The sequence below is a fragment of the Andrographis paniculata genome, unplaced genomic scaffold (genome assembly GCF_009805555.1).
Source record: "Andrographis paniculata isolate CXL003 unplaced genomic scaffold, ASM980555v1 Contig76END, whole genome shotgun sequence".
Taxonomy (NCBI): domain Eukaryota; kingdom Viridiplantae; phylum Streptophyta; class Magnoliopsida; order Lamiales; family Acanthaceae; genus Andrographis; species Andrographis paniculata.
In genome coordinates, this window is record NW_026137613.1 from 2,538,333 (window position 1) to 2,551,336 (window position 13,004).

The window sequence follows — 13,004 nt, forward strand, 5'->3', positions numbered from 1 at the left end:
ATGACCCGTTCCTCACTTCTTATCCACTCGCTCACTCGTTCCTCAGTATCCGACCGCCGCCGCTGTCCTCATCCATTGCGGGCCACCACCGTTTTCCTCCACTGCGTGCTGTCTTTGCAAGCTCGTCAGTCCTGCCGCCGGCGTTCATTCCCGTCCAGTCTGCACGACAATCGGGCCGCCTTCGCCCACCTCTCCTTCCACCGTTCGACCGCCCACCACCTCCCAGTCCGAACTCCACCCAATAAGTTTGTATTTATTTTCTTAATTTTGGATTTATCGATGCAATAGCTCATTTTAGTAGCTACTTTGATTTATGATTTATTTTCACCGCCGAGCTCCATCTTTCTCAGAATACATATGCATATATATATATATATATTTCATAATAATGTTGATGACTGAAATTTACTGCAGACCATCAAGATCCACCGTTCTGACTTTTTCTTATGAATACATATCATATATGTGTGTATATATATATATATTTGAATAATTATTTAATTTGGTCATCATATTTTTTTTTAATTTAGATAAGAGTTTCAGTTGTTTTTCAATTTTGATTTGTTTTATCAAAAAAAATGTGATGTTTTGTTAAATATATATATATATTAATAGAAACAAAGAAATTAATTTGTTTGTCTAATATTTTTTATATTTGTAATTGTAGCTATATATCAAAGTCATTACAACAAGGTTCATCTATTGTTCTTACCATGGATTCTACTGATCATTTTATTGAACTAGTTCCCATTTATGAAGGTGGGGATGATGAAATGCACAAGGATGTCGATTTGGAGATTCTTGTAGATAGCCATCAAAAGGGTAAATAAAAAATATGAAAAAATAGGGAGATTTATAAAAATAAAAAATAATAAAATAATAAAAATGAGCTAAGAAATCATATGTGTAGCAACATATGAAAGAAATATCTCAACCTGATAAGTTACTAAAAGTTTAATGCACTCATTGTAAAGGAATTTTCTCAAGAAATTCGGGAGGAACGACTCTTACAAGTTTAATCTGGATAGTTGCATTAAAACATCCTTACCATCGGAAAAACGGGTTCTTTCTTTCACCACCGAATCTCATTCGGAATGGATAATTTCAATTGCCAATTATTGGTATGATCATGCTAAGGTACGAGAACTTTCATCCCATATGATTTTGGCTCATGAATATCCTTTTTTGATGATGGAGCATGTCGTTTTCAAGTTTTTAAAAGTTATTTCTCCATTTTATCAAAAGATTAGTAGGATACTGAGGAGAAGGATTGCATGACTCCTTTTGAATCTGAAAAAAGAAGTTGGAATCAATGTTAAAGGGTGTTTGATGTGACCATCATGATGGAATCGGACCCAATTATAATTCCTCCTGGACCAATCACTAGGAGCTGAACCCGTAAATTTCAATTGGCAATTATAAAGTGTACCAAACTTCAAATGGATGCCACTGCTGAACTCTACACTGATGATCAAAATAAACCATGCATTCTTCTGGAATTGGACCACAAGTCCCGAGGACCATAATGCTAGGAGCACCTTACAAGTCATTGGACCTCCCCTAAATTACTATCCCTAATTGAAGGGATCCCGTGAATCAATATCTCTTAAATGAAGGAATTCCATAGATCAAGGGATTACCAATCATCATGGGATTGCCATGAATTATGGATCAATAATACTAAATAGGGCTTATTATAATAAATATCTCCTATATGATTTTATTTCCTTTAAGAGTGTACTTTCTTGTTTTAATTTTCATGGTTCCTTTATAAAAGGTCTCTTGATTATCACTGTTAGGATTATTCATTCAATAAAGATATTTTATAAACTAGTTTTTATTTCAAGGCAATTCTTGTGCATTTTTTGAAGTGTAATCTTGAGTGATTCAGTTACATATTCATATTCCCAATTCGAGTTGTTTCGAGTGATTTGAAACAAGTCGTGGCCTCTCGAATAGTACTAGAACTATTCTTTCCTTAGCTTGTATTGCTAGCTTGTTTAGAGGATTGTGAGACGTGAGCTTGATCTCTCGTATTTCCTTCTCGACTACCTCTCAATTCAAGAGAGTCCAGTTTATCCCCATTAATATAGATATATATATATCTATCCATCCATCCCTTAATCTATGTAAATCTTTCTAGTATTGTTATTACATATTCATGTAGAATTCGATCCGAACTGTCATCCTTTGCAATTTCACATCATCTGGTATCAGAGCTAGTTGATACAATCTCTTGATTAATATCCCGGTTCTTATTTGAAAAAAAAAAAGTCCGAAAAAGAAAGTTCCAAAAAAAATCCGAAAAAAAAATGAAAAAAAAAATGTTTATAATATTTCTCCTATTCATCTAAAGGTCAAATTACTTGTGATTTTTACTTGAAATTTCTTGATTTGGGAATTGCATTGGGTCGTTGCCAGTTTTATAGTGAAACAAGAGCGGAGTGAAAAAGTGTTTATGGCGAGATCATTACATACCAGAGAGCGCAATTCAAGAGAGGAGAAACCTGGTGAGGATATACCTTTGTTATTTTACATTTTTTCTTTGATGGCAGGTGAAGGACACCCAGACGAGAGCCCTAATCCTCAAATCGCAGTGCCATCCAAAGCATTGGAAGCACGATTCACGAAGCAACTTACTGAAAATATGGACACCGTACACTCAATGTTGGCTGATCTTGCTCAATCTATTCGGGAATTGACAACTGAGCATCAGTAGGGCCAACCCGCCCCCGACACTAGTCGATCAGAATCCTATATACCGAGGTAGGGAAGACTCTTCTGAAAATTTTGATGAAGAATGGGAGCCACCCCTTCCAAATAGAGACAGCTGAAATCAAGATCCTTTGAGGAACTTGAAAATCAGCATCCCTTCTTTCAATGAGAATTCTGACCCGGATGTTTATCTTGATTGGGAGAGGAAGATGGAGTTGATTCGGGATTGCTCTACATATGATGATGAGAAATGGACGAGAATTGTTGTAATGGAGTTCATCGACTATGCCCTTAATTGGTGGGAACAACTGAGTACGAAACGAAGGTGAGAAGGGAAAACTCGGATCACCACAGGGGATGGGCTCAAAAAGGCTATAAGAAACGATTTGTACCATCCTGGTATAGGAGGGAGCTGCACGAACGAGTTCAACAAATGTCTCAAGGTAATAGAAGTATAGAGGAGTATTACAAAGAGCTTGAGACAGCCATTATGCGGGTTGATATTGTGGACCCTGAAGCAACCATGGCTCGATTCATGAGTGGAATTAACAGAGATTTGAGGGATACTCTAGTGCTACACCCGTATGTTGACTTTTCGGAATTGCTCCAACGTGCAATTTTATTGAAAAAACAACGCAAGCGAAAGGGGGCGAGCTGATTCTTTCAATCGACCACCACCCCGGTCCACCCAAACTATCCTGGAGCCCCAAGGTATACTCAATACTAACGTTAATAAATTTTCTAATGTTGACAAAGGAAAAGGTGTTGCGTATGCTGGCACAACTCGAAACCCCCAAAAGGAATATGTCCATGGCAAGAATCCGCGAAACCGTGAAATTACCTATTTTCGGTGTCAAGGGAAAGCGCACTATGCCTCTGAGTGTCTGAACAAGAAGGCCATGATCTTGACGGATGCGGGTGAAGTCGTCACCGATGACGAAGGAGATGTAAATGGTGAGCAAATTCTTGAATGTAAGGAAATTACAGCTGCAGAAGATGATGAATATTCCAAAATCACGGTGGTAACTCTGCGGTCTCTTATTACATTTCAAAATGAGGAACCAACCCAAATGCAAAGGGAGAACATCTTCCACTGTCGTTGCAAAATCGAAGGCAAGATTTGCAGCATGATAATTGATAACGAAAGTAGCACCAATGTGGTTAGTGAGACATTGGTCAAAACGTTGAACCTTGTCACCAAGCCCCATTCGCGACCCTATTGATTGCAGTGGTTGACCAATAATGGGGAACTACGAGTAAATAAACAAGTTGAGGTAACCTTCCAAATTCGTGGTTATATGGACCAGGTTGTATGCGATGTTGTGCCGATGCAGGCTTGCCACATACTACTTGGACGGCCTTGGCAATTCAATCGCAGTGTTACCTACTTTGGGAAGGAGAATGCTTTTATGCTCACACATGAGGGCAAAAAGATCACTTTGACTCCCCTTACCCCACAAGAAGCCCATACGGATTAGGAAGTGATACAAAGAAACCATGTTCAATAAATGATGGCTATGAAGAACGTCTCAAAACCAGCGGGAACTCAAAGCCCCGTACAAGAGGTAGACATAAATTCCATGGCAAGTTCGTCTACGACCGCCCCATTGTAAGTTCCAAAAGTGATTCCCTGAGAAAAACGAGAGAAAAGTAAGAGAGTACCTACCAAAGATACCATTTCCCAAATGGAAAGGAACAGTGACCAGGCCATATTTCTCACTCGAAAGGATATTAGATCCATTGGAGAGGATGAGAGTGATAGAATTTACATTGTGCTTCGTAAGTTTAATTTTCTTACATCTCATGATTTGCAGTCTAACCTGCTTCTAGAGTTCTATCCTATTTTGCAGGAATTTTCTGAAGTATTACCCAATGAACTATCAAGCGAGTTGCCCCAGCCCGTGGTATTGAACATCATATTGATTTCATACCTGGCGCTCAATTGCCTAATAGGCCGCGGCATATAGGGCCAACCCAGATTAAACCAAAGAGATCCAAAGGCAAATCCAAGACTTGTTAGATAAAGGTTGGGTGCGTGAGAGCTTTAGTCCATGTTCTGTACTGGTATTCCTCGTTCCAAAGAAGGATAGTAATTGGCATATGTGTGTAGATTGTACAACAATAAATGTGATTACCATTAAGTATAGACATCCTAGTCCTAGATTAGATGATATTCTTGACGAACTTCAGGGTGTTGCTCTTTTTACCAAAATTGATCTTAAAAGTGGTTACCATCAGATAAGAATGAGAGAATAAGATGAATAGAAAACTGCTTTAAAAACTAAGCTAGGGTTGTATGAGTAGACTGTCATGCATTTTGGCTTAACTAATGCCCCTAGTACTTTTATGAGATTGATGAATCATGTTCTTAGATCTTGCATAGGAAAGTTTGTGGTTGTTTACTTTGATGACATCTTGATCTATAGTATGGACTTTTCTGCACACATTAACCATGTGAGAGAAGCGTTCGCTTTATTGCGACAGAACAAACTATATGCAAATATTGAAAATTGTGCATTTTGTGGTTCTAGTTGTTAATTTATTGGCTATATTGTTAAGCGCACAGGGAATACAAGTCGATGAGGGAAGATCAGAGCCATCAAGGAGTGGCTTGTCCATACTACTGTTCGTGAAGTTCGTAGTTTCCATGGTTTGGCGGGATTTTACCAAAGGTTTATTCGTGATTTTAGCACTATTGCAGCCCCTCTCACTGTTGTTATTCGCAAGGATGAACTGTTTAGTTGGGGAGAAGCGCAACAACAAGCCTTCGACAAGCTGAAATATTTGTTAACTCATGCCCCAATTCTTAAACTCCCGAACTTTGAACTAACATTTGAACTTGAATGTGATGCTTCAGGTGTGAGCATTGGAGCCGTTCTAATGCAGAATCACCAACCTATTGCATACTTCAACGAGAAGTTAGCTGGTGCAACCTTGAACTATCCAACTTACGACAAGGAGTTATATGCCTTGGTTCGTGCACTTCAGGTATAACAACACTATCTTTTGCCAAAGGAATTTGTTATCCACTCAGATCACGAGTCCCTTAAGCATATAAAAACTCAAGCTAAACTAAATAAGAGGCATGCCAGATGGATTGCTTTTGTTGATATATTCCACTATGTGATAAAATATAAGAAGGGAAAAGATAATGTCGTAGCTGACGCACTCTCTAGGCGCACTCACATTCTTACTATTTTGACTTCTCCATTGCTAGGATTTTCACATGTAAAATCATTATATGAAAAGGATAAAGATTTTTCTAACATCTTCAATAAATGTGCAAACACTGGGTTTAAAGATTTCTATTTGCATGAGGCTATTTATATAAGACTGACCAGTTGTGTATTACACAAGGTTCTATTCGCACTATTTTAACTCACGAAGTTCATGAAGGTGGACTCATGGGGCATTTTGGAGCCACCAAAACTCTTAAACTTTTGCAGGAAAAATTTTATTGGCCAGGGATGTGCGCGGACGTGGAACAACACATTACGCATTGCATTACATGTAGACAAGCCAAATCCACAATGCTACCACATGGTTTATATACGCCCCTGCCTACACCCGACATACCTTGGGTAGATTTGAGTATGGACTTCATTTTGGGGCTACCTCATATAAAAGGAGGTAAGGACTCTATCATGGTTGTTGTTGATAGGTTTTCAAAAATGTCTCACTTTATTCCTTGCAATAAGACGAATGATGTAATGCATATTGCTAATTTGCTTTTCAAAGACGTAGTTAGAATGCATGGAATTCCTTGTACGATTGTATCTGATAGGGACACTAAATTCTTGAGCTTTTTCTGGAAAAACGTTTGGGGAAAATTAGGGATGAAACTTCTCTTTTCTACATATCACCCACAAACAGATGGTCAAACGGAAGTAACAAATCGCACCCTAGGCACCATCCTTAGGTGTATTATCAAAAAGAATTTGCGTAGTTGGGAAAGTTGTCTCCCTCATATTGAGTTTGCATATAATCATGCTATTCATAGTGCTACTAACATTTCCTCTTTTGAAGTAGTGTACGGTTTCAACCCACTTTCTCCAGTTTACCTATTGCCACTACCATGTAGTGAGCGACAAAATGTTAATTTTAGGGATTGGGCACAAAAGATTCAAGAGTTTTATAAGACAGTACAAAAGGAAACTGACGCCACCAATGCGCGGAATGCCAAGGCTGCTAATAGTCACCGCAAGAAGATTGTCTTCCAACCCGGTAATTGTATGTGGCTTCACTTACGAAAAAAGAGATTTCCGGAACAACACAAGTCTAAGTTGTCCCCGCGAGGCGATGGTCCTTTTCAAGTCGTTGAACGCATCAACGATAATGCCTACAAACTAGACCTCCCAGGTGAGTATAATGTTCATGCTACATTTAATATTGTTGACTTGTCTCCGTTTGATGTAGGTGACGAGAGGTTGATGGAACAACATTTTCAAGAGAGGGGGGATGATGTGATCATCATGATAGAATCGGACCAAATTATAATTCCTCATGGACCAATCACTAGGAGCAGAGCCCGTAAATTTCAATTGACAATTACAAACTGTGCCAAACTTTAAATGGATGCAACTGCTGAACTCTACACCGATGATCAAAATAAACCATGCATTCTTCTGAAATTGGACCACAAGTCCCAAGGACCATAAGGCTAGGAGCACCTTACAAGTCATTGGACCTCCCCTAAATTATTATCCCTAATTGAAGGGATCCCGTGAATCAATATCCTCTAAATGAATTAATTCCATAGATCAAGGGATTACCAATAATCATAGGATTTCCATGAATTATGGGTCAATAATACTAATAAGGCTGATTATAATAAATATCTCCTATATGATTTTATTTCTTTTAAGAGTGTGCTTTCTTGTTTTAATTTCTATGGTTCCTCTATAAAAGGTCTCATGATTATCATTGTAAGGATTATTCATTCAACAAAGATATTTTATAAACTGGTTTTTATTTCAAGAGCGATTCTTGTGCATTTTTTTAAGTGTAATTTTGAGTGATTCGGTTACATATTCATATCCCCAATTCGAGTTGTTTCGAGTGATTTGAAACAATTTGTGGCCTCTCGAATTAGTCTTACAAAAGAATGTTGAATTTTTGTAATGTTCCACCATTACATACAAATGTTATTATTGTTGACGCACTTAGTAAATATTTCATTAATTGAGAAATTGAAAATAAAGTGTTAAGTATTACAATTGATAATGTCTTTTACAATGATGTGTGTGTGAAAAGATTAAAAAATGATTTGTTGTTGAGAAAATAATTAAGTATTGGGATAAAGATATTTCATGTTCATTGTGCACACATTCTGAATTTGTTGGTGCAAGATGGTCTTAATGAGATTGGTTCTGTGGTTAATTATGTTCGGGTTGAAATAAAGTATTTGTATATTTCTGAAGCACATCTAATTGAATTTAGTAAGAAAAAAAAAAAAAAACTCTATATGTCTCCGAAGAAGTTATTTCTTGATTGTCCAACACGATAGAGTAAGCTTATATGATGTTAGCTTCAACTTTAAAGTTTAAAGATTTTTTTTTCTAAATATGCTGATATTGATGTTGGATTTTGTTGTGTGCAGACTAAATTTGAGTGGAGTCAAATAAAAGATGTTTGCCATTTTTTAGAAATTTTTCACGAGATTACAAATATGATTTGTGGGTCTGAATATCCACGGCTTATATTTTCATCCCTGGGTTATATCGGATTAATGAAAAATCAATGAAAAATCCACACATCACTCTTCTCATATGAGATCTATGGTATTAAGAATTGAAAAGATATTTGACAAGTATTGCAAAGACAGTAATCTATTGATATCTTTGGGTGCTATTTTAAATCAAAAATATAAAATGAAGCTTATTGATTTTGCTTTTTCAATAATATGGTGATGATGAAGCTTCAACTTATGTGAGTGAAATCAAAAAGATTTTGTATGATTTTTATGATGAGTATATCACGATTACACTTCTGAAGAGTGACCTATGATTGTATCGAAGCGTAAATATTATGAAATTTGAGGGTCTTCGACTTATAACTCTTTGGAACCTAGTAGGGTTGGAAATAAAGTTTTAACCGGAAAAACAAAGTTTCATATGCACGTGAGTAAGTCTAATAAAGGCCCGCCACAAAAATCTGATTTGGATATTTATTTGAATGAAAGAGATATGATTGAGTTTCTAGTATGGACAAGGATGAAAGGTGATATATTATCTATTCCTCTAACCGCAGTGGCCTTTGAGTCTATGTTCAGTGCCGGTGGTAGAGTTATTGATGATCGTTGGATTTCTATAACAATTGATACGGTGCAAATGTTACTTGTGGCAATAATTGAATTAGAATTTGCATGACCTTAAAAATATATATATATATTCCTTAAAAATATAATATTTTTCTTATTTTTTAATTTTTTCTATGCCAAATTAAATTGATATACTTTTGAATTTTATTATAATAGTTGGATGCTAAGAAATTTTCGAAATTGAATTTTCAAGTTGAATCATTGAAATAAATAATTTCTTGTAATTTAATTTAACATTTTTAAATTTATATTTATAGTTGTATTTAGTTTAGCCATTTTATATTGATATTTGTATTTATTATTTTTGCATATTTTCAAAGCTAAAGACCTAATTATTTGATGAATTAGCAATTTGGTAGCTTATTCTGGATATCTATTTTCTACTTGTGATCTATAGTTCTATTTTATTTATATTTAAATATACTAACATTTTCAGATTTTTAACGTTAAAGATATCATTGTTTGTTGCATTTGGTTTAATGGCGTATCTTGATTTCATGTTCGGGTACCTATTTTCTTCTATAATTATATTTAATTCATATTTAGATATTCTAACATATGTATATACTAATATTTATAGATTTTCAGTCCTAAAAGATACAATCATTTGATGCATTCATGATTTGGTGTATCATGATTTTATTTGAAAAGATTGTATTTTCATTTAAATTTGTTTGGGATTGTGTTAGGTTAAATTTACGTTGGATTTTGTTAGATTAAGTTTGTGTTGGATAAAGTTTCAGTCGAATTGTGTTGGATTAAGTTTTTGTTAAATTGTTTACATTATGTTAGATTAAGTTTGAATTAAATTGTGTTAGTTATGTTGAATTAAGTTTGTGTTGAACTAAGTTTTTAATTGATTGTGTTTTTATTTTGGTTTTAGTTATGAATGATGAGTTTTGCACGTTTTAATTAAAGAAAAAAAAAATATAAGACAAACGAGCTCGAACGAGCTTAATCAAGTCGAACACAAACACGAGTTCAAACATTAAAAAAAATTTAACGCGTAAAGTTCGGATACTACGAACAAACTTGAAAGCTTAACGAACGAACACGAACACTTAAAGTTTGTCTCGACAAAGCTCGTTAACAGCTCTGCTATATAAATTATAGTCTTTGCATGTCTTAATAAATAAAAAAAATAAAATAAGACAAATGAGCTCGAACAAACTTAATTGAGCCCTATCGAGCCGAACACAAACACGAGCTCACACATTAAAATTTTTTACAAACCGAGCTTGAACAAACTTAATCGAGCCCTGTCGAGCCGAACACAAACACGAGTTCATACATTACAATTTTTAACAAGCCGAGCTCGAATACTATGAACTCAAAAGGTTAACAAAAAAAACACAAATCTTCTTCATAAGCTTAACAAACGAACACAAGCTCTTAAAATTCGACTTGACTAGGCTCGCTAACAGCACTAAATGTTCCCAAATCCCAGCAATACTTTATGCTTATTGAATAAAATATTATTTTAGCCATGCCACACTACAATTCTACAACCGCAATGCATACATATACACATACACACACATACCAGAGCAGGAGGACGAAGCACTTCCTTGCTTACTCAATTTGGTTATTCACATCGCAATCCCTAATTTCTCAAGCTTCTTCATCAATGGCGGAATTGGCTGCCGCCAGATCCTCATCCAGGAACAAGTCCCAATGCCCGTCCCATTTTATGAAGAACTCGGTATCCTCATAATACTTCACTCTATGAACATCCCCTGCCGGAGTGAACAAATAATCCCCAATTTCCAATCGATACCTCTCCTTCTTCGTCAAATTCCACACGCACTTGCTCCCCTGAATCACCACCAGATCGTGCCCGAACGTGTGGTGGTGCGCCGGCTCAACGCTGCCGCGCTTGAATCTAACGATGGCAGAGGTCGGCGTCTGCCTCAGAATCTTCATCGATCCGCCAGGCATGATTTCCACCGGAGTGAACTCGCTTTCCGGCCGCGATTTCGCTAAGGAGCATATAAAGCACGGCGGTTCCGATTCCGCAGCGGTGGTGGTGGAGGCTCCGATTTGAGACATTTCGGCGACGGATCCGTCGAGGAACGACTCGATTTCGTCTGGCCAGGGCTTCGATTCTGAGGCAGGGCAGGGAGATTTGAAAGGCGTGTTGAGGAAGGCGGTTAGGATCTCGGTAGCGAGTTCCGGCGGAGTAGACATGCCGGAGACGCCGAGGACGTTGCAATTGTTGATGGATCTGGCGTTTAGGGCTTCGTTGGGGGTGAGACACGTGGCGGCGTAGACGCCGGGGAATTTGTTGGCGAAGATGCAGACGCCGACGCCGGTTCCGCAGGCGACGAGGCCGCGGACTTCGACGGCGGAGGATTTGGCGTTGGCGTTGGCGTTGGCGTTGGCCGCCGCCTGGCTGACGCGGCGGCCGATTTCCTCGCCGACGGAGTAGTATTTGGAAGTTCCTATGTCATCGACTTCGATGTTGAGGGAGCGGAGGTGGGTAACGAGCGCGTCCTTGAGCGTGCAGCCGAACGCGTCGGCTCCGGCGATGATTTTGATCGGACGACCGGCGGCGGTGTGCTGGTGGTCCGCCATGGTGAAGTTCTCTAGGGAAGGCAACGGCGGAGTGTGGGAGTGGTGGACTGAGTTCAATTACGCTGTTGACGAAGATAAGCGTGGATGGAATTGGAAATTGACGGTATGCTTACGTTTACGTGTTTTATTTATTTTTTATTTTATACAAATACTCTACGATGTGTTTGTTCGGTGGATTAGATTGGATTTAAGCTATTAATCTAATTTTTTTTTTCTCTTAAAAATATTAAATTAAACTATCTATTTTTTATTTTTTATATTATATTAAAATTAATTTTATATTCAAAATATCAAATCAACACACGTTATACATCTTTTAACTTATTTAACTTACCGTTAAGGTGTTAAGGTGTCGATGACCGGCTGATTCAATTATGTGTTTATATTAAAATATTTAGTAAAATAATAATCTCACATTAATTCTTTATACATGACAATAAAAAGACATGTATATGCTATTTTTTAAAATATTTTATTTATTTATTTTGGTTAAAATTTTTTTGTTATTTATTATTTTAGGTTTAAAAATATTTTTATTAAAAAAATAATAATTTTTTTATTAAAATAATATAAAATATAAATGAATAAATTTAGTATGTATATTTTTATTATATTAATTATTATTTATTAATTTATTATATTTTATTTATCTTTAATGCAAATTTTATATAATAAAACGTATATATAACTAAATTAATAATATTTGTCTTTTTTATTTGATTTAATTTTAATATATTTATATATTTTATAAATAAAATAATTTGTTATGATAGTTAATAATAGTAATTATTTTAAATTTTAACATTATAATTGAGTAAATAAAATAAATTTAAAATAATTAATAAATACTACAATAAAAATATATTTATATTTACGAAATAAATAAATAATTTTTAAATTTAAATAAGGAATAGACACAATTAAAGTAAAAAAAATTCTTCTAAAACGATGGTTAGATTAGTTTTCATAAATTAGTTTTTTGGATCAAGAAAGTTTTTTTATAAAAGCTAATCTATCAAACACTTGAATTAATTTTTTAAGTTACAAACAGCTAAAAGTTGTTTAATAAGTTAAAAGTTCTTCAAAAAATTCTTTCTCAAACACCCGTTTGATTTTTTTTTTTTTTAATTCCGCTAACCGAATCAGAATATTTACATTTAATATAATATATTTTATAAATTAAATTTACTTTTTCTGTTTCTCTTATTATGTCCATATTGCTGTTTTTGTTCGTCTCACTTTTTTATATCATTTTTTATTTGGAAAATGATTATATAAGTCAATTTTATTTTAAATTTTTTAATTTTAAGTAGACTAATTAATTATTTTAATCTTAAACTATAATATAATTATTTTTACTAATACAATTTTAATTATTTACTAGTTATATTTATCC

General features: G+C 35.4%; 1 protein-coding gene across 1 annotated transcript; it reads right to left on the reverse strand.

Moving 5' to 3' along the window:
* Positions 1-10,097: 10,097 nt before the first annotated feature.
* On the reverse strand, positions 10,098-11,713 carry LOC127266443 (DNA damage-repair/toleration protein DRT102). The gene has a single exon (XM_051296696.1). The coding sequence runs from the start codon at positions 11,606-11,608 to the stop codon at positions 10,646-10,648; it is 963 nt and encodes a 320-aa protein (XP_051152653.1). The 5' UTR covers positions 11,609-11,713; the 3' UTR covers positions 10,098-10,645.
* Positions 11,714-13,004: the final 1,291 nt, after the last annotated feature.